The 26177-nt window shown below is 36.1% G+C and overlaps 1 protein-coding gene across 8 annotated transcripts in view; it reads right to left on the reverse strand.

The window, feature by feature from the left end:
• Positions 1–26177, reverse strand: part of RGS7 (regulator of G protein signaling 7) — a 277417-nt gene that overhangs the window by 128047 nt on the left and 123193 nt on the right. For all 8 annotated transcript variants that reach the window (XR_014582074.1, XM_083830287.1, XM_083830285.1 and 5 more), the window contains exon 3: positions 24108–24204. Coding sequence is in view for 7 of the 8 variants with exons in the window: in XM_083830287.1 (XP_083686413.1) it covers positions 24108–24204 (97 nt within the window). In the remaining variant the exon portion in view is untranslated. The remainder of the gene's footprint in view (positions 1–24107; positions 24205–26177) is intronic.

The following is a 26177-nucleotide window of genomic DNA, read 5'->3' on the forward strand; positions in this document are numbered from 1 at the left end:
CCTCTAACAGCAGGTCAGCCCTGAGCCTGCCCAGACACACTTGCATGGTGCAGTTTCCCTCGGCTGATGGCATCAGGAAATACAGCAGTTTAAGGTCCAGAATTAGTTCCATACACTCACAGGAGAGTCGTATCTCAGGTGAGCAGTTTCTTTTTTGTCAAGTGCACTACAGAATCACAGAACGGTTGAGGTTGGAAGGGACCTACGGAGGTCATCTGGTCCCAGCCTTGCTCAAGCAAGGCCACCCAGAGCAGGCTGCCCAGGACAATTCACAGTCAGGTTTTACAAATTTCAAAGGAAGGAGAATCCACAACCTGTGTCAGTGCTCAGTCACCTGCACAGTAAAAAAGTGCTTCCTGATGTTTAGATAGAACTTTCTGTGTTCCAGTTTGTGCCCAATGCCTCTTGTCCTGTCACTGGGCACCACTGAAAAGGGCCTGGCTCTGATCTCTTTGCACACTAGCTTATATACATTGATGAGATTTGCCCCAAGCCTTCTCTTCTCTAGGTTAAAAAGTCCCAGCTCTCAGGGGAAAGATGCTCCAGTCCCTTCATCATTTTTGTAGACTTTATCAGACAGGCTCCAGCATGTCCACATCTCTGTTGTGCTGGGGAGTCCAGAACTGGACACAGTCCTTCAGATGTGGCCTCACCGGTGTACACTAGAGGGGAAGGTGTGCACAAGGGAGGCAACACTGACCTGCTGGCAACACTGATCCTAATCCAGCCCAGGATACCACTGGCCTTCTTTGCAGCAAGGGCACATTGCTGGCTCATGTTCAGCTTGGTGTCTTACCAAGAACCCCAGATCCTTTTCTGACAGGCTGCTTTCCAGCCGGTGGCCCCCAGCTTGTATTGGTGCCTTGAGCTGCTCCTTCCCCTGTGCAGGACCTTGCACGCCCTGCTGAACTTCAAGAGGTTCCTATCAAGCCATTTATCCAGGTTTCAAGTTCCCAAACATTAACAGATAGTAAAACATGCCACCCAAACAAGAGACGAACAGTCAGTTTGTCACACAACGCACAAACAAAAGTAACTCAAATCAAACAGGAAGAGTCAGAAGTCTTTGTTCAGCTCAGATTCAGTAACTTTCATCTCTTTTTGGCTATACAAAGAACATGCCTTTGACCATCTTTGTTTCTGGAACATATACATTCTATGGTTTTAAGTAATAGCTCTTGCAATCTATTTATATGCCACTGATTGATTATTAATTTAGGTGAATAATTTAAAAAATATTTATAGATGAAATTTTAAAACTTCAATTTTCACATTTGTAATAATAGTAATGAGGCTCCACTCTGAAGTTGTGCATCTAGAAAAGCCAAGAAAAGAAAGTAAAAGATTTCAACCTTGTCAACACACCTTTAAACTCTGGTAATTTTTCCATATTGTGTGTTTAAAATCACCATTCAGCTCGTCTTATAAGAGATGTAGTTGTTAGTTAACATTTTCTTCCTTTTAGCAAGTGAGCTAACAGACAGAGAACCTCTTCTTCAAAAAAGAACAAGTGTGCATTGAGAAAATAGAGGAAAATTACAGCTCTGTGCACAGGTTCTTAAGATGAAGCACCCACTAGTAACTCTTGCTACAAATAAAGCAAATATATACATGAAAATAATACTTTAGTGCTTCCTAAATTTGCTATACTTTACTCTTAGTAAAGATGATTGTAAGGAATGGTCCAGCAATTCGTGTCAATAAGGGATCTGAAGGGTTAACATTGAGGCCCGGGTCTAGGTGATAAGAGAACAAAGGGGTTTTTAGAGAAAACTGCTGACTATTGCACGGGATGTGGCGCCAGTCTCTGACATCCGGCCCAGAGGCTACCAAATAAGGAGGAAGGGGGAGCTGAAGGATGACTGAAGGACAAAGTCTGCGAGGAAGACTGCGGGCCTTCAGCCTGAGCGACCCCCGAGAGACCACCAGAGACTGATACGCAGGCATCCCTGGGAGGGTTTCGGACTCCGGGAACCAATTATAATAACCCTGCCTCTTCTAGAAGTAGTAATGAATACATATTAGCCTAGGAGCATAAAAACCAGCCGCCTTACGTAACAGGTCTTGGTGGAGCACAGACTCCCGGCGCACCCAGTGCTGTTTGCTTGCCTCTATTCGTTTAATAAATTGTAAACTTTGATTGCAATCCTATTTGGGACTCGGTCATTTATAACAATGGTAACCACTAAGCCAGGCATATCACAGAAGGCAGAAGATCTGGCAGAGGAAAAGCTACTCTGCAGTTTGGTGTTGCAAAGTTCATTCAAGAATTTTAGTATGGAAACATGCTATGGTAATTGCTATTTAAATACACTGGAACAGTGAGTCCCTCTTCTAAGGACCCTACAATCAGCATTTCTGATGTGATGATTTAACTGGATAATGAAGATTCTCTGTGTCAATCATATTCCACAGTTGCTCAGTATAGCCCCCTACTTCTCTGTTACTCTCTGAGCTTCTTCAGCCAACAGCACTAGCTGATTAGCTAGCATCAAAAGGATGCGTCAGGAATCACAGTAGAACTCATTAAACAGCAGAGTTTCCACCCAGCAGTGACTTCAGAGGTTCTGAAACTTTGTTTTGTTCTGAACTGGAGGCCCAACACCAAACATCAAACTTTGTACAAATTGAAAAATTCCAAAATATTTTCCTTTAATGTTATCAAAATGTTTAATTCAACAAGGGCAAAGCCTTTTTTAAGTATAAAACAAACAATGTTTCATCTTCATCTTTCTGACTCATAAGACAGCTTTTAACAGAAGTATAATAATAAAACAATAAAATCAAAATGCAGTATTTCAGTACTTCCAGATAATGACAACATCAAAAAAATTCTCATGAAACAGTCTGACTGTGGAAACATTTCCCAGCAGAAAACTGATTTGCTATGTAAAGCTTCAGAAAGCTTTAAAGGATAATTCTTCTAAATTAAATAGATGTAGAAGTTCTGAACGGAACTAAGATGGATGTGCTTCATTATTCTATGAAAGTCTTGTCTCTTTGACAAGGCCAGAGGAGAATGCCTTAGGATCTGCTAAACTGAGCACTCAGGGGAAGTAAATTGATAGTTTTAGAAACAGGAGGCAAAATGAAAAGAGAATAAAGGTCAACCTCATCTTCCTTTTTCTCTTAAGATGTTACCTTGTCAATGGTTAACTACCCAGAATGAGTCAATTTTTTCTTTTACTGCATAATTTTAATAATATGTTGCTTCCATTGTAACCTCAACTGAATTCAAAGATATCCTTATCATGCAACATAAACACGAACTATTGCAGTGATAGCTCTGGTTAGCTAATATCATGCCTTGCTGTTTAGTGATTACTCATCTTTCCTCCCACCGAGTAGAGAAGAAAATGGATGAGCCTTGAAAAGCTACCACTTTTTGCAATTTCATATAGCAAGTACTGTTTGTAAAATATATTTATAAAATTACAGCTCTTGTAACTACTCTATCTGTTTCCAGAGAGTGAGTTATGTATAGCAAGGATGAAAACATTTGGAAACTCTCTAGAATTTAGTTTCTTAAAGACGCTTACTTGAAAAGAGGAGTAATATTCAACTTAGTATTTCAGTAGTTTCAACTCTTGTCCTTTTAAATGTTAATTTCATGTATATTTTTCATTCTGGTGCTATGCTTAAACAATTTCTACTTATTGACTGTGAAATCCAAAGGGATATCATAAAACCATTCTCTGTCTTAGTTACAATATTAACTCTGCTATGGTCAATATAACTGCTTCAAGTGTTTCAAATCTATACAGTTTCAGGAAGTGGTTAACAGAATTAATGAAATATATCTCAAATTCCTCTCAGCAATGACATATGCTGAGATTCACAGCAAACAAATTATGATTCTAAGTTGTTTAAGAAAATTAAAGCTTATTTTTTCATTCTTTCTGAGATCTGTATGCATGCAAAATTGTACTGAAGCAATAACTATCCAGAGGTATTTTAGTTCAAACACAAAAAGAACTTGACTATACAGTACCATACAGTTTTATCCTCAATTGCACCTTTGCTATGTTTGTAAAAACTGTAATTGTCTTTATAGCCACTAATTTTTCCATAAATGGACCTCGTTTTTTTCAGAGCCATCTGAAACAAATACACAAAGAACAATGCTCAATTCTTAGTATCATTCAGGAAGGTGTTCAGAATGCCTCTCATGCACCTTCCTGTGCTATAAGAGCTGAAGCAGCCATGCTCCAAAATGAACACCACCACAACTCTTGCTATTTATAAAAATAAGGAAGCATTCAGGCTACTTTGACATGGAAAACTTTTGCTTTACAGAAAGCATTAGAAATGCGCTGGTATTCTCACCCCTCATCCAAAAGGGCTCCTTTGTTTGAAATACAGTTGATGCCTTCACAAGGAAACCCAGACAAATGCTTGTAATTGAAGTCATGCAAGTAAAACAGATGTTCAATTTCTGGAGAGAAATTAGGTCCAGAAATGAACTGGAGAAGGTGGCATGAACAGTCTTGAACAGTTAGTGTAAAATAACTAAAATCATCCTTTACAGATGAAGCCTCCCAAGTGTCAAGGGGAAAAGGGCCCCAGGTCACTAGCACAGATAAAACCAGAACTCTCTAGCTTATCTGGGTTCAAGTGGCTGTGCTCTCTCCTGTCTGTGTGCAGGGAAGCTGAATGGGGACGGGTCTCCAGGCCACCAGGCAAGGAGTGTCTCAGATGACTGGTAGGCAACTGTGCTGAAAACAGGGAAAAAAGAAAGAAAAGTGGGAGGTACAAAGAAGCAGGACAATGGGCTTGCTTTCTCAAGGACCTGCTGCTGTCTTCTTGTCTTGGTTTTGACTGATAAGGCTACCTGTTCCAAGCCTGGACACTGGGATTTGACACAAGGAATGTGATTTATCAGAATGACCACTGATCAAAAAAAAACCTTTCAGCGTGGGAAACAGGCTATGATATTCAGCTTGTCCCAGAAAACACAGCGTTTAAAGTGAGTGTATCTCACAGAGAAATAAAACTTATTACGAAGTGCCCAGTAAAGAATTACTTGGATACAGAAAGTAATTTATTTGATTTACAATTTGCACAACAGTATGTGAAAGAACTTCAGTAACAATAGCCCACCATTACCACCCTGATGCAGACATGCTTCTCTTTATAGACATGGGAGTGGTGACACGAGAGGCCTGTTGCCACAGAGAATGGCCAATTAAATAAAGAAAATCCAAGAGACTTAATTCCAGGCCCCAGTTACAAACCCTAAAATATTCTAATGCCTTAGACACAACTGAAAAAGAAAAAAAAAAGGTTTTTTTTCTCTTTTTTCTCTCCTTTTTTTATTTTTTTTTATTTTTTTTGGTGCAGTTAGAAGAGTAATACTATGTTTAAAATATTAAATAATTTTAAGAATGACAGGCAAATTTTAATTTTATTTCACATAGGCAAGATTTGGTCTAAATAACTCACAAATCTGTAGACTGCTGAACTTACTATCTCAAATATTCCTTTACTAATGAATCAGTCTCAGTCTACTCATTTATAAAAGCCATGAAAGACATGGGAAATATACAGATAAAGGTCAGTGTTTAGCATGCTGAATTCAGGAAAGTCTTCTAAGCATATCAGGCTTTTTCTTGATTTTCTTTCATATAAATCCCTTCATATCATTTGCACTGGTGTCTGGGCATAAGATAAATGTTTTGGTTTTGGTGCATTTTTTAATCTTAGCATTCTGTTTGGTTTTAATCCATCATGTCTTAGCCTACGTCTTCCTTAAAGGAAAGAGATTTTAAGGGGGTTGTTAGGCTTTCTTCCTTTTAAATAGTAGCTTGAAAGCATTTGCAAGTAAATTTTGCTCTGCATTTGCACTACAAAGCATGAAGCAATGATATTTGTCATTACAGCCTATATACATTTATACATATCACTGAATACCATTGCCTGCTAAGGCAACATAAAAGGCATTTTCCTTAAAAACTTTTTACCTACCCTTCCAGGATTAACACATGTTGCAAGTTAATAAATATCGATATTATACAGCATTCATTTTAAGTTCTGCCCTTCTATAACTCATTTTTTTCTTAGAAATTTAGTCCTTTGCAGTTAAGAGGTACTGCCTTAAATGCTTCAGCTAGGGACTGCTTGTAGCTGCATCATATAGCTAATTCTTCCTCCTTTTCTGTATGCAGGTTGCCATTTTATTAACCGCAATAAGACTGTCCAAAGGTTTTGGTATTGCAAGATAGCATGCTTCCTAGGTAACAATGCCCTTGAGCTATATATTATCTCACACGGACACATTTTCTTGTGTCTTACTGCTTAATTGTATCACTCTTTTTAAAATGTATGTTCCTGGATTTGTATTTGCTTCTTTGTTTTTTTAAGGCAACATTTTGAGTCTTAATGTTTGACTCATTTTGATTCAAAACAGAGCCTTTGCTAGGAAGAAATAGAACCAGAGTTTACATCAACCAGTCCTCATTTTCCAGGCTCATTTTTAAATCTGTTTTCAGATACAGTCCTAATCTCTAAAATTTGGATTCTACTTTGCACAAAAGTTACTGGCATTGCACTGTTTTGCCATGCTTTTGTAGCATTTCTTAAACTGGTGAAGGGGAATATAAACTGAATGCTTGAGTAATGAAAAGAGATAACTTCTCTGTGTTGTGCCATAAGCATGTATTACCCTAAGCATCTGCCAGATATAAAGATCATGAAAAAAATATAACATGTATGTGATTGCCTACTCCTTCTGTGTACTTTAATTCCCACCACATTTTTCAAAAACCTATATACATACGGTCTGATGTATTACACAGAAACTGTTTTGGAAAAAAAAAAAAAAGCTTCTTGGCTTCTTTATTTTGCAGTAATGTATGGTTATTAAAGGACAGTTTGTGCCCTTTGATGCTAAACTCAACACTTAATAAACTCCTCAGCTGGAAACCGCAGAGAAGAGCCTTGTAGATAAAGGGAAAAGGCCTTTGGAAACCCAAGGCGAAACCCCAGATCCTAATGGGTGCATCCACATTTCATCAGATTCTAGACACAATTAATGAAGTCTCTGACACAGCCACAGCGTGGGCTCTGTCTTTGATATGAGTGCACACAGTCCAGTGTTGGATGAAAGTAGTTTGTGGATCCTGTGCACTTCAGCAGGTGGCCACTCCACATAGCACCCGTTTGCCAGCCCCCAGCCCCCAGCCGCAGCAGGAGAATATGCAGTGTGCCTGTCTCCTTCTGCACAGCCTGACCTGTTGACAGGGTTGGGAGACTTTCTTCTGCGCTTTCTCTCACCTTGTTGGGTGCTGTCTCACTTTTTAATCAATTAATCTTTTCAAGCAATTTACTGGCAATCATAAAAGCAGATTTCCGACAACGCTGAAACACATACTTCATACATCAGTGCTGAGGCATGTATTTAGTGCAGTGCTTTCATTAGATTCTAGGTAAAAAAATACCTAGTTAAATCTGTACTGGTTTCACCACAGCTTTTCTTCATGTGAAAGGTATTTAAAATTTGTGTGTATACTTCTCTTTCAAATAAATCTATTCCTTCTGTTTGCACCATAATTGTGTTATAATTGTATTTGTTTCACGAGAGGAAAACTAGTGTTGCATCTAGTCAGAGAAAAAGTGGAAACAATAATGTCCAGTAAAAATACTTAATTTCAGACTCAAACTACCCATGCCCAGTTGAGGAAAAGAAGAAAAAAAAAAAAAAAGACAATTTATTTAGCATTTCTCTGTTTCTGGTTCCTTCTTTCCAAGTCAAAACTTACTAGACATCAAAAACATTTTTTATCTTTAAATATTCTTAGCACAAAGAATGTTTTGACTTCCCAAAATAATAGAAAAGATAGTTCCAACGTGTTTCTAATATTGATCCAAATCTTTATTACATCCAAGATACAAGGCTATAATCTACTTTTTATTTGACAGATATGTTGATTTGAGCAGTTTCAGCTGACTGAGGACATCTCCTGCAAATATAACAACTAATATATTCAATTTTTCTTTTTGCTACATATCCTGCCTGTTTTCTTGTTTGTGATCTGTGCATTTTCCCTTTTTCTTTCTTTTTATTATTTTTTATGATGGACAGATTACTACAGAAAAATCCATTTAAGTTCAGTGGTTCCCTTAATAAGCCCAAAATGACACTTTAGTTTTTAAAACAAACCCATATCCTATTAAGATTGTACATTATTATTCACGAACAGGTTATCTCTCTTGACTCCCTCTTTCTAATTCTCCCTTTCCAAACATTGGATAGATGACTTTAAAATATGGGCTTCAGTAGACAGGATATCAATAAAACGCCAATGAAAATGTAGCCTGGGCAAAATTCTAGCAAGGCATGTGAACAGTTTTGTTGCTGATCTTTGTGACAAAGCACCTTAATATTTGTGGGTGCAGAGTACAGCCTGAAGAAAAGGAAGATGAGGAGGCCTGTTTAACTGTGCAGAACATAACTTTTTCTCTGCACTTTTGCTCATCAGCTTGTTATTCAATCTTGCTGTAAATCAAGCACCATTGTAGAGAAGAGACATGAGCAAAAACCTGAGCACAGTTTCAGGTTAATTCAAGAGTCGTGATTAACAGGAAAGTCAGCTTCACACTCGTCTTCCTCCTAGTCCTTCCACATCTTTCACTACATCTACCTCCTCATCAGGAGTCCATTCTTGAGTACAAATAATACAGGCAGATTCTATCTTGGCTTGACTAGTAATAAATTGAACACGGAGACCAGCAAGTATTGATGTCTGAGTTTGACAGCGTGGGCTAAATAGCCAGGCTCCACAGGTGTGCTAAAACATTCCACAGCCACTGAATTACAGATTTTATCTCACCTTTTAGAACAAAGGATCCAAGAGTATTTGGCACAAAACCCTTAAACTGGGGGCCCACTTCTCAGAATAATAATTATCATTTTACTTAAAATAGATCTAACATATATAGGACTAAGTTGCTATTTCACTCTCTCACTTAAATATTTATTTTGATTTTTTGTCCAGCTTTAAAAAAAATAGTAAGGAAATTTCCCTTTTCAAGCTTTTTCAGTTGGCAACCAGTGACTCTTTGGCTGAAATTGTATAGAATATTCTGCTTTAAAACACGATCATGTGTGTAAATGGATAACAGTATGTATGCCTTGGATTGTTTTCCAAAGCCACTTAAAGATATGGATCATTCCTACAGTCTAGTTAAGATCAATGAGATCAATGCAGAGGATGAACACAAATAATGTTTAAATGCATACCTTGTCCTGGATGACCATGATTCAAATGGTCTAATCTGTAATATCAAAGCCCTTCAAAACTCACATCACTGAGGAATTAAGGTGCACTTTCCCTACAAAATTTTGCTGCTCCCATAGAAGCCATTTCTCATTCTATATTAAATAATCTATGTTCTCTGAGGAAGGTTTTGATTAATCAATTAATAAATACTGTTCCCAAACAGATATTGTTTTTAAACACATGTAATGTCTTTGATCAAAAAAATTAGTATCTTTAAGCAGTTTGGAGCCTTTACACTGGTAATGCCTAGCAATGCTTTTCCTTCCCTCATTAAAAAGTTTTAATTCTGCCTTCCATCTTCCCAACTCACTTCTTGTTCAGGAATCTGTTACAGTCCTTCCTCGTAACTGAGAGCTCATGAGGCCCTTCCCTTTCCTAAAATGCAGGTGGTCTTCTGCTTCTTGGTTGGTGCTTTCCAGTTGCCATGCTAGTTTAAATTAATTACTCTTATCAATCTATCCTGGCTCTACTAAAATACACTTAAAATCTATTCAATGTTCACTTCATTCTCAGCTTTTGTATTTCTCTAAAATAGGATACTTCTAGCTTTTAGCCAGCTACAATAGCATGTATTTCATTGCTCATCAACTGTTGTATAGTTTTTTTTCTGCCTAATATACAATTTCAGCACATCATCTCTAAAAGGAGAGTTTTAATAAGGATTAGTTTATAGAACTCACTTAACCCATTGCAGAAGTATTTTCTGAGCAGTATGCTAAATCTCAGCTATGTCATATGAAATTTAGCAATATGTACCATCAAACTCATGCATTCGTTGCCTTCGTGCTGATCTGACAGAGCACATGACAACAGCTGCTGAAGGGTCCCTGCTCAGTATTTCAACAGCATACCACTTCTGCTTGCTGAAGCTGTGCTCATTGTCCTTTGCACAACAGCCCAGTTGAAAGAGTTATGACCAAAACATGGAGAGTAATGGACATCCATCTTGGTGGGGTTTTGTTTGTTTGTTGTATTTTTGTTTTGTTTTGTTTTTACACAAATTTTTAAGAGATAAAAGAGATTAAAAAAAAAAAAGTGAGACAAGCTGCATTCTCCTACTTACTTTCAACAAATGTGCTTGAAGAGCAATTTGTTGCTATGACCAAATTTTCAGGCATTTTCTGGAACATTAACCTCAATCACTGGCCTTTAAGTAGTCCAGGGTTTGAGGACATCATGCCTGCCAGTAGCTTCCATGTAAGCATGACACAAAATCAAGATTAGATTCCCAAATCCAGCTCAATTAATGTGATGTTATTTGTAGCACAATCATATTTTCTACCTACTTCCAGCTCAGAGCAACCAGCCCAGAGCACAAGCAGAGCAGCTAGTGTCCATCTGCAAATACTGATCATTGCAACTATGTCTTTGTGGCTTGCCAATTGAGAACTTATGGTAATTTTTTACATGATCTATCAACAGTGAAAAAAATGTAGGTAACATGCAAGTGTATTTCTGCAAAACAGCATTTGACCCCAGGCACAAAAACAAAAGAGATGAGTCACTCCACCTCCACCTTTCATTAAAACATAATTCTGATCTGTTCTATTGAATAGATGCCTTTATAAGTATGAAAGAATGGATAAAATTGTTTAAAAACACCCACTTCTAGAATTCAGATAGTGGGAACATAAGAATACTACTAACCCAGGAAACAAGTGAATAGAGAACAGAGGGAGAAGTTTTTTCGCTGAAGAGTATGGAAGCAAGGAGAACTCAGTTTGAAATTGTTACTTATGAAAGCAGTTAGAAAAAGGATAAGAGGATAAATAGGTGGGAAGAAAAAACAAAGGTGGAATTTATGTAAACAAACCATTAATAGGGAGGTTTGGTCCAGTGTCTTTTCTTTATTCATACAATATTTCCTGCTCTAAAAATAAGTGAAGGAGTTTGGGCAACAACTGGGCATTTTATTGCATACTTATTTTGTTTAAGATCTGTAAACCTTTCCTCCCATAATAAGTAAGCCTGTAACATACATTAAGATAATCTTAACAAAAAGGTAAACACTATAGAGGTCTACAGGTCTGTAAAGTATTTCCACATTTTAGTTATCCCACATTTGATATAAAAAGGTTAAATGGAAAAAATTCTGGCATCAGAAAAGCACCTGGGGTGCTGACATCCATAAGAACCCCACATGAACATGTTAATTTGGTATTTGGGTCTTCAGAGAAAGAAAAAATGCAACAAAATGATCTAACACTTCTAAATACTGCACAACTCTTCTCAGTATTTTCCACAAGCTTGCTATATATTCTGACCCCAAGATAGAAAGCTGTGTAGCAGTTTTAAATGGCTAATTCCCATGCAGTATACCACAATTTAATTCATAAAAGGAGTATTTGCATGCATTGATGGCTAAATTGAAATCCAAGCAGGTATATTCAAATACCTGAAATTCACATGCCTTGCTGGTGATTTGTGCATGAAAACTACACATATAGCTGTTGTAGTACAAAAGATTACAGACCTTTCCTTTGACAAGTAAAAATATGTATCACACTTTTAAGAGCAGGGTGTTGTGTGTTTTGCTTTTTTGTTTGTTTTGTTTTTTCCCAAAGCACCTTTTTTTCTTTTTTTTTTTTAACATCCTTCAAAATATTTCTGGAAGGTCTGAGGTGTTTGAATTGTCTGTTGCAAACACTCCATAACTGGTGTTTTCCATATGACAACAAATTCTCAGCAACAACTCAAATTCTTCTGATATTATATGATTCTAACAGTGAGACACTCATCAAATACCCATCAGTCTCACTTGCCTGCTTCTATACTCAAACACCACCAGGCCTCATAAACTAAATTATGCTATGAAATGTGGTGGGGGTGGGTGAGAATTAATACTTATTTTCTCTTCCCCTTGATTCTCTCTCTCACTCACACACACTTTTTTTTTTTTTTTCCACTGGAGTTTGACTCCCCTGTCCAAGTTCTGGCAATGTCTGTGTCCTCCTTCCTGCCAGTAAGGGAGGACTGTAAGGAAGGACTTTCTGCCTGGAAGAATCCTGGGCTGCTGCTCCATTCCTCAAATGCCAAACTCACCAGCCTGCACCTTCTGACTTCCCAGGTAGTCACTACAGCAGCTCTGCCCATTTCATAATGCAGTCTACAGTCTCGGTCCATGGAGCTTAGCAGGGAAGCTGCATGTACTGCAGTGATCTTCCCTAACAGGGAAATGAGAACACCAAGATCATTCCCACTGAGATCTTCCTGCTCCGAGAAATGGCAAAAACAGTCAAATGCTGTGTGGGAAGCAAAATGGCAAGCCACACAGCAGGAACACTGGGCTTTGTGCCTTCAAAGCTGCCAGCATCCTCAGGTCTCAGGACTGCTCTATCTGTGGGGCTGTGATCATTGAAAACAGAGCAATTCCTGCCTGCTTACACACTCTTTTTCAACACCAAGGGTCACTCTCCAACTGCAACAACTAGAAAACAGATTTTTAAACAATAAATTCAAATTCTGACCTTTACTGCGAAGCTGGGGAACATCCTATAATGGGCTGTGCTTGCAGCGCTGTAAGAAACACTCATCACACATTTGGAAGCTCTTATTTCCTACTAACAAATTGTTTGTGATCTTATTCTTCTTCTTTTTTTTTTTTTTTTTTAAATAATTTGTGAATACAAATTAATACCTATCGTCCATTTATTTTCATAGTGACAGATTGCCAGTCATACTAAGTTGCATGGAACTACCTTTATTTCCTGTGTGGGTGACTCTAATTTCATGTATCTTACTTTTTGTCATGAACATAGCCGATAGGAAATAATACTGGAATTTGCAAGAGTTTTTCAGTGCCAAAGGGGTGAGAACATCGGTTTCTTGAAGCTAAAATTCTTTAAGTGTTCAACTTTCAATGTTTTCCAAAAAGAAAGGTTTTATTTTTAGCTCAGTTGTGAAATATTATTTATATTAGATAATAGTAATAATAAATTAAAACCTAAAAATAAATCAATTTACAGTCCAGATTTGATTTTAGTTTCAGTCCAAACAACCCAGATGCACAAGAGCTACCAGTAAAACAAAGTTAGACTTGGAGCAGCTTACTTGCAATGATATGGGGGTCATCAATTGACATGCTGCTAACAAAAAAAATGCTAATGTTATGGTGACATCTGTTATGACAGAGTGCACATGATAACAGCACCATGCAAAACTAGTTTGTGGACATCTTTTGGTTTCAGCAATGATACAGAGATAATAAAAATTACAACTATTAAAATTTATTCCTTGCTGCCCTTTGGAAAAGACGAGTCTGCACTCTTCTGATGCAACCGCAATTACAGTCCTCTTCCTCATGGCTGAAAACAGTAGTAGGAGCTAAATCACAGGTCACATTGTAAACTCTGATAATGTGATTTCTTGCTTAAGGGACATATTCCACAGGGAATCATTCTAAGTAGTTTGATTTTATAACTACTTGCCAAATATATATTTATCTGGCTGAAGAAATGGCAGCTTGAAGTCCGCAAATGTAGCACCGCTTTCTCTTTGCATGCAGTTCATTTAAGTATTTCAAATCACTTGAAAATGGTAGACATAAAGATAGTAAGATACAATTCCCTGTATTAAAATGGAAAGACTGAAGCAGAAATAAATTATATATCTTGTGAAGTCATAAAATAAGTCAATGATAGATGTCATTTAAGAGCAATAGAGAACAACTACCCCAGATACATTCATAACATCTTGAAAAGAGGATGAGTACTTAACAAAAGCTTATGTTAACACTGTATTACAACCAGCAGGATACCTTTAAAGAATGTATTATTTGTATCTGTAGAAGCAATACATATCAAATGCCTATGTTGCTTCCTATAAGCACATAATACACACCAGTCAACCAAAAACATGCTATCAGACAACAAAGTACATAAATAACATAATTTATCTACATAAATTACAACTTTTGATGTTTTTCAGTGTACTCCCTCATATAATTGTATTAATATATATTGAATCTATTTATAAACCAATTACAGTACCTAAGTAACTACAGGCTTTTACATAGATGTTCTTTGTAACTATTCTGCTCAACTCTAATTGACCACATATTCAAGACCCAAAATTATTAATGTACTTCTAGCTTTAGGGTTACATTAGAACCATATGAAATCACAGTTACAAACCTTAAGTGCTACTGTAAAGCTTTGTTTTTTGGCAGAACAATGGATAGTTCTCAAACTTGAGACTTCTGACCTTAAAAGAATCAGACTAGGTTTTTATTCTGTTTTTCTCTAAGTGGATGTGCATTTCTGGGATAGTTTCCAGAGAATATTTATCAAGTGCATCCTGTAACCAAATTCATATTCTGGTAAAACCACTAGTAACGTTCAAGTTCATGCTGGGACTTCATTTGTCTGCAGCTATACTCTTCCTCTCCTCATTCTTAACACAAGCAACAACTTTCCCTCCTGTCTGAGAAATCAGTGACAGCAAACACAGCATCAGCACTTCCTTATAGAAAATACTTCTTTTCTGCGTACACCAAAATTGCTTTGTGAAAAAATTCCAGTGTGATTTAAGCTAACAACTTTGTTGTCACAGAAGTACCTCATACACTGACAACTAGTATACTTTGCTTTGCTTACTATTTGAAACAATTACTTCAAATACAGGTGCCTGGAAACTCTCCCTGATCTTTATTTCCCTAATTATAATCATTGCCATGTAACATCAATAGTACTTCTTTCTAAGAGATTTCAAAGAGTTATCCATGAAGAAAAAATATTTTCATAAAGCCCTTGAATATATTTCTGAAGTCACTCTTCCTTAGACGTATTCTAATCCTGTTTTCCTACAGGGCTTTGATTATGCACATAGACTTCAGTGAGCCTATATTATTAATCACTTCTACAGATGCTTCTTCTATTAGCTTCAAAGTTTGTTTGTTTTTAAGCTCATATATGATGCACCACTTCCATGGGCAAATACATATGGTATACATATGCATGCTATATATGCTCATGTGTATGTGTGAGGGGTGGGGGACGAGGGGACATTTTCTGGACACAATTTCCATGAATGTTACATGACCAGCATACAGAAACTGGATGTCAAGAGATAGAAAAGTAGGTAAATTTTCGGCCGTAATGAAGTTTTCTCACACTCCTCTCAGAAGTACTCTGACTTCAAAGATGCAATCCCATTCCATCAAAAAAAAAAAAAAAAAAAAAAGACAAAATTTTACATGCAAGGAGGCTAGGAAGAAAAAGGTGCAAGAAAGGGAGGGAATAATTTTCATGACCAAACAACATAGTAGGAAAAGTTAGGAACTAATTTTTATCTATGATCAACAAGCCCCAGAGCTATTTTTCTAGAAGCATGCTGAGCTGTAAGGCTTTATACAGCATTTGGGAAGCAGGGGATCATCTAATTCAAACTGTGCACTTCATGTGGACAAACAACAAATAAAAGATGAATGTTCCCAGTGATGTCACATCTCACAATAAAAGAACAATTATTAAGATTTTTTGCCCATAAATGCATGAGTTTCGGACCTATTTATTCTGCAAATATTTATGAAAATAAACTTTTAATATTTATTGACTTCAAGGGAACCGACATTTATGATGACTGTTTTGCACACAGATTACTTTAAAAGACTTTTCACTATATTTCAGTTTCCTAGAACAATTTTGCAAAATTGCTTCAGACTTCCATTACTATATTTTCAGCTTTTCACTAATGCTCGCAATGGCAATCACCACCGAATTGAAATGTAAACATGAGTACTTTTTTTTTCTTGGTTAGGAGGGAACAATAACCAATAAGAATCTGTTCTGTTTAGAATAACCAATGAACATAGTTTCCCATATTGAAAAGGTTTGAAATCTGACAGTGATTTATCATTGATATTAACACATGCCTTGATTAAAATGAAAACAGGGAGCAAAATCATAATTGATCATTAAAGTTATTGGAAGCAGTTCTTCACTTCTTTCATTCACTTCTCATTCAAACCGAATACAAGCATTCAGCTCTTTTTTTTTTGATCAGAGCCTACCCCGGTGTGCCACATCGCCATTCTGAGCTTCACAACTACAGTACTGATTTTGATTAAAAAAAAAAAAAAAAAGCCAAACTAAAATTTTGTCAAGTTTTAAGACCCCTTTTGCTGGCCATATTTACAGTCCCAGTGATGTGACCAAGACAGACAGGCAAACAAACAGGAACTGTGAGGTGAAGCTATGTAGACAGCACTCAAATATGTGTTTTGGTTTTCTGAAATGGTAAAGGTTTTCTGAAATGGAAACACCAATCATTCATCAGTTAATTAACTCAATACTCTGAAATGACTCCATGTCCAATCTTATGCCACCACTGAGTCAAGCTGTTCTATTACTACTTCTTCCGCTAAAAATCATGAACAAGATTCAATGAACAAGAGAACAAACCTATAAATGAACGAGAACAATCCTTCTGAAACATATCAACTCCACAAAGACTATGAATATTTGAATGCAAATCAGTAACTTTGACAAAATGATGAATGGAAACAACACACAAGAATGACTGGTGTTTTAACTTCAAACCAACTACTTGTTTGGGGATAGAGGATTATTAACTTTTATTCTCAAAAGTTCTGATTTGAAAGGTAAAAGAGTAAAGATGGCAAGTCTCCATTCATATCTGCCCTTCTGAACGTGCACAAGAGGGAATGAGCCATCTTCTGTCATTCCTGTACTGACAAGAGATCTTTTGTTCAACAAACCTTTTACTAAGACTGAACCTAACCAAGACAGCCAGCTTGCAGCCTTAATACTGAAGGTTCTGTTTGCAAATAATAAGGAGCTGATGTAGCATAGAGAACCCAGCAATGACTCTACTGTTAAATTATACCTGTAGGAGAGTGCAGGAAAAGGATTAGTGTGATGAAGGAACGGAGAGAAAAAGTGGGAACCTCTCACCAACCCAACACTGGAGACTCACTGAAGAGGGAAAAACGTCCATAAAATCATAAAATCAAGGGCTTAGGATAAGGGAATCCTAGTTTCTCTCACATGGTTAATTTATTCTGGAAAAGATATAAAAAATGGAAATTCCCAAATCCTTGTATTTACCTATAATGCAACATTACTTTGCTTCAAAGACACCAGGTGATTGAGGTATTGTATTTTTTTTTTAATTATTATTATTATTGTTTTTTTTTTTCCCTGTCAATCCAAGTAGCAGAGTTTTCTCTTTTATCTTTTCAGTTAGGTAATCTTTGGTACTAAACTGGATAAACCTATCAACTCATTTCACATACAGCACTGAACAGTCATCAGATGCTAACAACTCATTACTCAGCTGGGTAAGATCAAAACTAATGTCAGATGAAACACTCACTTTCATGTTATTAGTCCCCTGAGTCATCCAGTTCCCCCTGTCCTGCACTTTATATTTTGCTGCCTGCCTCTATGTAACAAGCAATACTGTTGCTGCAGGCAGCTCCTGTGATTCATACCTGGGGCTCACCCACCTATGACTTGTGGGTGAGACGAGCTACCATGACACTGCTTCATTCTGGGGTCTCGCTCACTACCTCTGACCAGACTATTGAGACTGCCAGCTTGCTTTTGTGTCAAGGAGGGCTTAAACACATCAATCCCTTGTTTTAACCAAGCATACTATAATGCTAAAATAAAGACTGGAAATGAATGATTATGTGAATACATTTGCTAATCTCAGTGCAACCTCTCATTATCTTAACAATTTCCCAGATAGAAAAGAAAAAAAGCATTTTCTAAGATAAGGAAAAATGATGAATAAAAATGTCATATGATGGCAATAAACTTTCTAAAAATCAGAACATGTAATGTCTATAGGGAATAGGAATGAGAAATCTAGGAATGAGAAAAAAAAAAAAGACTTCACGTTGATTATATTTTCCTGGGAAAGGTAAATGAACCTTTTCACCTTCCCTTTGACTAAGATGTTATAAACCATCATTCTACTGATCTCCTTCTCTTATCATTGTTGGTTGAAGCTGTGACTACTTTCGAAAAGTATTGAGCCACAGAACAGAAGCAGCCAGGAACTACTAGTATGAACATACTTTCCTTAGCTTTTTATCATCTCTGTGTGTATTCTGTAATTGAACTTACATTTCTCTTATATCACCCTCCTCCTTCAACAAAAGCATTAAACTATGTCCCTTAGGTACATTTACACCCCACTCAATGGGCACATTCTCCACAGACTTTATTCAGTTTTTCCCCCCATCACATTCATCAGCAAGCACATCCAAGTAGCATCCATTTTGAAGTCCTATAAAACATCACACTGGTGATCTATAACAACCATATGATACCAATCTGACACTATATTTATCTCAACAAAATATCCACATTCTGATTAGCTCATGAAGCTTTCAGTACTAATACTGACCAATCCACACACCCACCCACCCTGCAAAGACCCCCAAAACAAATGCTCAACTACTGTACTGCTTTATCCATAAACTCTGAATGCTTCTTTCTACTCAAAAGTGAACAGCAAAACGTTGGCATTTACTTGCTCTCTCTTCTTAGTAAAAATAAAGATGATATTTTAGAGCTTCTTCTAATCCCTATGATTCATATGTCAGGCTCCCTACATTCATCATTTCAAGCAAGTTTTTTTATCCATTTCCAGGCCTAATGGTGAACCATGTCCCTGGCAAATTGCCTTCTTTTTATTCCTAACGCTCTAATCAGTATTAGTAAAGAATGCACACGGCAATCTTCATGCAATTATTATTGTTGACTGGCAAGACGTCTATATAAACTATTTTCTTCACTCCTCCAAAACATTTTAAAACCATGGAGACAACAACAGCAAGCCCTTCTTTTGTTCATCAAAATGCATAATCACACAGAAAGAGCAAATTCTCCTGCTTATTTTTTCTCCTTGGAGCCTTTAAAGTTTCAAATCAAAGCCACAATATGTATCTGATAAATAACATAACTATGACTCCACCTACAAGAGACTACAGATTGTAGAATTACAGGGCATCCTGCATTACTGTAGTGTCGCCAGCTATCAAGTACTGTTTCAGATATGTGCTTTCTGAACATTGAGTTCCCATGACTGTGGTCATCAGTGTTAATGACAGAAAATTACTTAAATCCACAGACATTGATAACTAGAATTTTATCCCAAGAACCACATGGAAAAAACTTTGGTGTCAACTTCAAGCCCAGCTGTAGACAAGTATGCCAGACATGTAGCAATATGCTCGAGGCTATTAAGAAAACTGACTCAGCCCCTCCCTCAAGAGACTGATGTACAACCAATTTAGTTCAGTAGTTTAGTTCAGAGATAGTTCTAACTCTTTTATACACTTTTATAACAAAACAAAGCAACAACAAAAAGAAAATCTGCACAGCTCACCAGTTTTAAGTTTAAATAACTATAAGTTTAAATAACTATACAAAATACTTTATGGAGTAAACAACCTCCATACAAACTTTTAGTTTATATTGCCAACTTCTATCATGTACCATCATTTTATACTGGACTCATTCCGAACTTATGAGGAAGAGCAGTACTCAGCCTACAGCATCCTAACTGTGCACTTGGAAATCAGTCAATTTCTTCTAGTTTCTTCAAGCCAATAATATAAGTAGGATTCTATGGAAGATCATATAGTAGCCTTAGTAGCTCACAAATCTAATCTTAAAATATTTTAATAACCCCATTGTCACTAAACTCCCCATTAATGTTATGAGCTTACGTAGTGACTAGTGAAAGACTACATCAAAGCACAGAGATAATCCATTCTATGCTAGACATTCCAATGAACTGGACCAAGCATTCAAGAAAACCTATTATCTGCATTGTGTTGCAAAATAAAAATAAAACGGCTCCTTTAAAATTATACTCACTGATCTTTCCATCACCTCATATGTGAAACACTCCCTCTAATTTATCCATTAGCACTGCTGAATGCAACCTGTCTCTAAGGAGATGTACACATGTGCTTCATTGAATTCAGATTTTGCTATCAGTTATTGCTGAGTCTTCTTTTTCACAGTCTCTTCTTCAATTCTCATCATGGTCTATGTTCTACACTTTTGATGATCAAGATGATCAAGAGACCTAGTAGCTACTAAAAAAATCAGTAAAATGACCCAGACAAAACAAATAACGCATACGGAAGTCTGGGAGAACATTTCATAGAGGAATATTGGTCTGCAATTGAAAGCCTGCTTCCATTTTCTCAGAAACATTCACTATACAGAATGCAATGAGAAAATGAACATGAAAATGCTCAAAGACAAAGTGTGTGGCTATGGATTTTCACACTCAAGATAATAATGTGAATGGTCATAAGCATATTATATTGTTCATCATAAAAATAGATTATTCCACTCTCAAAGAAGCTGTTACTTGAATGATAGCTTACACCATAGCCTTATATATGTTTAAGCAGACAGATAACATTGTCTGCAATGTTATTTGTCTGCATAAAGCAATTTCCAGCAGAATTCCCATTAAAAGTGATCAGTGTAGGACTTAAATACAACCTAGCAAATCTGTTTTCAGCCAGTTGTGTACTAGGGTGCATGGTATATTAGTCTGTTTTCTACAATGCTCCTCACGCATATTCATTTACTTGCTGCATCTAGGCTGAGCCTAGTTGCAAATAACATTGTGGATGACTCAGCCTGAGGTGAACCATCATTACAAAGACCATCTGCTATAGCACATTGTCAGTTCTCTCTGTTCAAAGACCTATTTGAACTTACCCTCACAAGCAGTATCTGGATGAGGTAGTTCAACAAGACTCTGTAAGGGCTAGAATCTATTATAAAAACATTTTTGGCCAAAATCATACCAGGCATACAGCATACTGTTACAATGGCCTCAGAAGGCAGTTAATGTCAGATTTAATTAATATAGAACTATACTGAAAACGCCACATATAGTGCTTGGACTAACTTTAAAAAAATAAATATATAAGTAGCTGGTCATGTAGACTGTAGAATATCTGTTCTGTGAATTATACATATCTTAATGTAAAACAAGCTTTGAATGCAATCACAGAATCACAGAATGGTTGAGGTTGGAAGGTACCTCTGGAGATCATCTAGTTCAGCTCAAGCAGGCCCACCTAGAGCAGAACACGTTGCATAGCATCACACCCAGGAAGGTTGAAAATATCTCTAGAGAAGGAGACTCCACAACCTCTCTGGGCAATTTGTCACCCACACCGTAAAGACGAAACCATTAGTTCATCAACCTAAGAAGCTACAGTGCAGAATAATTCTGGGGTGTTCCATATTTACCCCCTTGTTTTCAGAGATTTATATTTTGACATACATGACATATTGGAGACCTGTCCAGGATTGCTTTTTTTTTTTTTTTTCGTTATCCATTTCACCTCCTGGATGCAGGTCACTGGAATGCTGTTATCCAAATTATTCTGCAATTCACCAGCTCTTTGAATTTATGCCACAGATACATTTGCTGCTTAGTCAATCTGATACACCCCTGAATGTGGATAAAAATGTGAATAGTAAGTCCCACACATCTATGGGTTTGCATTCTTCATCAAATAGCTTGCAAACTCATACCAAGCATATTTTTATCAGGCAACCTCAACTAAATTATTTCTTTTTGAAAGATTTCAAGAAATAAATTGAATAAAAATAGTTTATTTGAATTTAAGCAGCTTGCACACACTTGTGAACACATGCACCAAATATCAACATTAAACGACGTATTTGTTCTCTACAAATACATGAAATATAAAGCAATATAATTCATCCTTTTTTCAAAATTTCAGGAGGTGAAATTAACATATTTATATGCGTATGTATATGCGTATGTTCTTCTGAAGCACAATAATGTGTACAGCCTATAGAGAATTATCTGTATTTGAAATGTTTCTCTGTGTATATATTTTGCTTGTAAAACCATTTAAGGAATGACTCAATAAATTAGATAATATAATTACATCATCCTATTTATTATAATCACAACATTATATTAAAAGGTCAAATTCAGATACCATACCCCAGACTGATTTTGCTAATACATTCATCCTCAAATAGACATGGTCAGTAACTCTGCATTAAAGAGTGCCTGCTGTCTCAACTAGTCTTTCACCCGTTGTTTTTAGAAGCAATGCTATGATATACAAGTAAACAAAAATAAAAATACCTCTCCTACTTTTAGTATGGCATAATCACAATGCTAGCCCATAAGAATCTAATCCTACAGAAAATTTATGTATGTCCTTAATTTTAAGTTGTTTAAAGGACTCTAACAGGTATTATCTAATGCATAAACAAAAGCACGTTTTGCAGGAACATGACTTAACTGTGGCACACCTACCCATTTTGTTTCTTTCCACAAAAAAACAGTTGCAAAGTTCCAGTTTTTATGGGACAGTTTTCTGTGCAGCTGTCTGCATATATATACACAGATATATATATATATGAGCATATAGACATACATATATATATATATTTTTTTTTTAACTGAAGAAAAGTAAATATTAACGGAACTCAAATGACAGCTGTGCTTTTCTGGTGGTGAGGTAGAAAACCTCAAAAGGGAAAAAATGAATTACTATGCTTTTTCTTCCCTGCAGCTGACAAAATTAATACTTCTGATTATTTACAGAAATCGTTGTATCAGTGCATGCTATGAATGTATCAGTGAATTCTTAAACAACCTTAAAAAGTACGATGTCTGTTTTAGTAAATATAAAAATAAAATTCTACTTCCTGATAGACAAATTATGGTACTCTAAGTTGAAGTCAATAGCACAGAAAATAATGCACAGAAAAATAACATGGATCATTTAAAGGGATATCATGCAGTACTAACTTATGGGAAATAAAGGTCCATTCTTCAGAACCTAGTTTTTGTACGAGCAGCTTTTAAAATCATGAAGAAATTTTGTTCACTCTTAAGACCTTTCCTTCTTTGTACCAGACGAAATCACTAGCAAAAACATTCCAAAGGTTTAAAATTATAGAACTACACTTCCTAATGTGTAGTAAAAGCTTTTGTAGATATTTTATATGCAAGGATTACCTTTTCCATTTCAATAACTGCAACTGTTTACAGAGCTCACCACAGTATGGAAAAAGTAGGTTGAACAATGGCATCTATTTCAAAGGAATTCCATAGTCATTGGTAGCATAAAGGAGGTGTATTCACACATACATAAATGAAGAAATGCATACAAACATATGTAAACAAACAAAGAAAAGATAGTTACTAGTTAATTAAAAAATAAATTGACAGATTTTTGTGCATATAACAATACTGACTTGGATTAACTATAAAGTTTACAGATATTTTGCAAGTCACTATAGACAACTAATTCTTAGCCTCCTGCATACAGGCAGCCCAAGCCCACCAAAGCAGATCATAAGCTTTGTATGAAATATATACAGCCACAAGTCAGTATCAGTTGCACTATACTGTGATGGTTTTCTTTTTGTGCTGCTGTTGTGGCAGTTCTTACCTTCATACACTGGCCTGTACTCTAAACTCTCTATACTCGCCCTAAAAACATGTTAAAAATCAGATCGTCAATGCAGAAAAACTGCAATAAAAATAAAGCCATCTTCAGACAATTGACTTTCTGCAATAAATTAAGTATTCCCTTCACTAGTCTACTGAAAAAATCATCTCTGTAAGGGCACATTCCAACATGAAACATATACACAATTTCTATTATTAAAGTACTGAAAGGACAGTCAATGTCTCCTTCAGACCAAGTGACTGTGAATAGCACTCACAGTATTTCACATAGCACTCAGTTAAATACTTGTCATTTGAGCATCCCCTTACATAACAGACTGGGAACTTCAAGAATATCAAATTCACTTTGACTCTTACCAGAAAAGACACTGGGGATCTTGGAAAGAAAACTTTTGACTGTACGAATAGGAATCCCATTTTTCTCATCTTGCATGCGGGCTATGACGTCTTCCATCTGAAAAAAAAAAAAAAAAGGAAAGAATAAAGAAATCCAGAATTACCTAAAAGTACTTCTCCAAGAAATCTTAGATCAATCTTTGAAAATGAAGGGTCTATTAATACTTTTTTTTTTTTTTAGTTTACAATTTATAGTTTGTATTTTTATTGATCAGGATAAAGTATTGGAAGTACTTTAGCATAGACAATAATAAATTAATGTATGTTCTCAAAGTCTTTGGAGAAGGAGATACCAAGGCAGAAGAGATATAGTTAAAATATTTAAGGGTAGTCAAATACCATTGCTGGATACAGAACTTCACGTTTGATTGTATTACTGGTATTGTACCTAATAGAATAAACTCATTCAGCCTTGCATGGTACTGACACAGCTGTCAAAAAGGCTGTTATAAAACAAAAATAGAGCTTTTAAGTTCAAAGCAAAAATTCCCTATTTTCTTTTGAGAAGAGGAAAAAATTACATCGTGATGCAATTTTGCATCCCTGAAGACAACAAGGCCAGAAACTTTTTCTTTTTTTTTAATAGGTAATGGAGTGGATACAAATTCATTTTAAATCACCTTGCTGTATATTTTTTTCCACATTTTCCACATGCAATAACTGATTTTTTCTAACTCGGTTTTATAGGATAATTTGGCCAGTGTATTTTGTATTTTAAACTCAACACAAAAATCTGCTTTGTTGTGAACTATGAACAAGTCCCTTTGTTGGAAAACACAAAGAATATTAGAGTCATTGGCCAACAATGCTAGTTTTATTCTTGCATATTTCATAATTTAAGTTTACATATGAAATAACTTCCACCTTTCTTCCGTTTCTTTCTTGGAATACCTAACCTCTCAAAATATAAAATAATATTCTGGTAAAATCAATTACAATTATCCCTCCTCCTTCCTTAAATTACCAACATACTCCATATGAAAAATGGGTTTCCGCATGACTGAGCATTTCTTATTATTAGTCAAATCTTTAAAAAAACATGCTGTCTTAACTCTGTTTCCCAGTAAGTTCCTAAAAAAAAAAAAATAAAAAAATAAAATTTGTGGATGGGTGGTGTTGAGACAAAGGGAAAAACATACCAAATTGTCCCTTTTTATCTGCAGAAGTCAGATGACTCAAATCAGCAAGCAGCAAACCAGCATTATTAGCAGCTGTGAATTAGTTTGCCCAATGGGGGTGTTGTACAGCATCAGGGAAGAGAGAGGGAGCTGGGGCCACAAGTTACTTAGGAAAAAAGAACAAAAATCTATACAAAAAATGAAAACAAAATCAATAAATTCCACTGCTTATGGAAAACCTGTTTACACAGAATGTGTCTGGAGGTTCATATGCTCCATCAACTAACAGATCACACATTAACAACCCAAGGAACACAAATCCAGTGGACTAGTCTGAAATAAAAAGTACCCAAAAGAAGCAGACATTGTTAGCGTAGCATAGAGCAAGATGTTGAAGACTGAGTCTATTCCTCTCAATTACAGAACATACAAATGTAACTCCAAAGAAAGGCAGCAATGTTCTTTGTAATGATTAATCAAATACTAAATCATTTCAGGACTTTCATCTGACATGGAATTTGATTATTTAAATAAAATAGGCTAGTAATAATGTTCTGAAGAGACTGTCAAGTAGACAAACTGTTGTCTGCAAAATGGAATCTGTCCCTACATTTATTATCCATACAATAAGTGAAAGCTTGTTTCAGCTCTTTCTATATCCAGTTGGGAAACTGTTTTAATGAGTCCCTAAATGAAAAAGAAGTCACTCAAATTCAGGTTAGTATCTTTGCTTTAAGCAATAACATAAAACTATACCCATAGGTGTATGGGTGTTCTATGGAAATGAACAGAAGTAAATTCGATGATAAATTCTGCATATGCAGTGTAAACTTAGAGGAATATTGCTAGAACTGCAGACTAAATAATAATATATTCTACAGTGGGCAACATAAGGCAACATGATAAAAGATAC

The sequence above is a fragment of the Anser anser genome, assembly GCF_964211835.1.
Source record: "Anser anser genome assembly, chromosome: 3".
NCBI lineage: Eukaryota > Metazoa > Chordata > Aves > Anseriformes > Anatidae > Anser > Anser anser.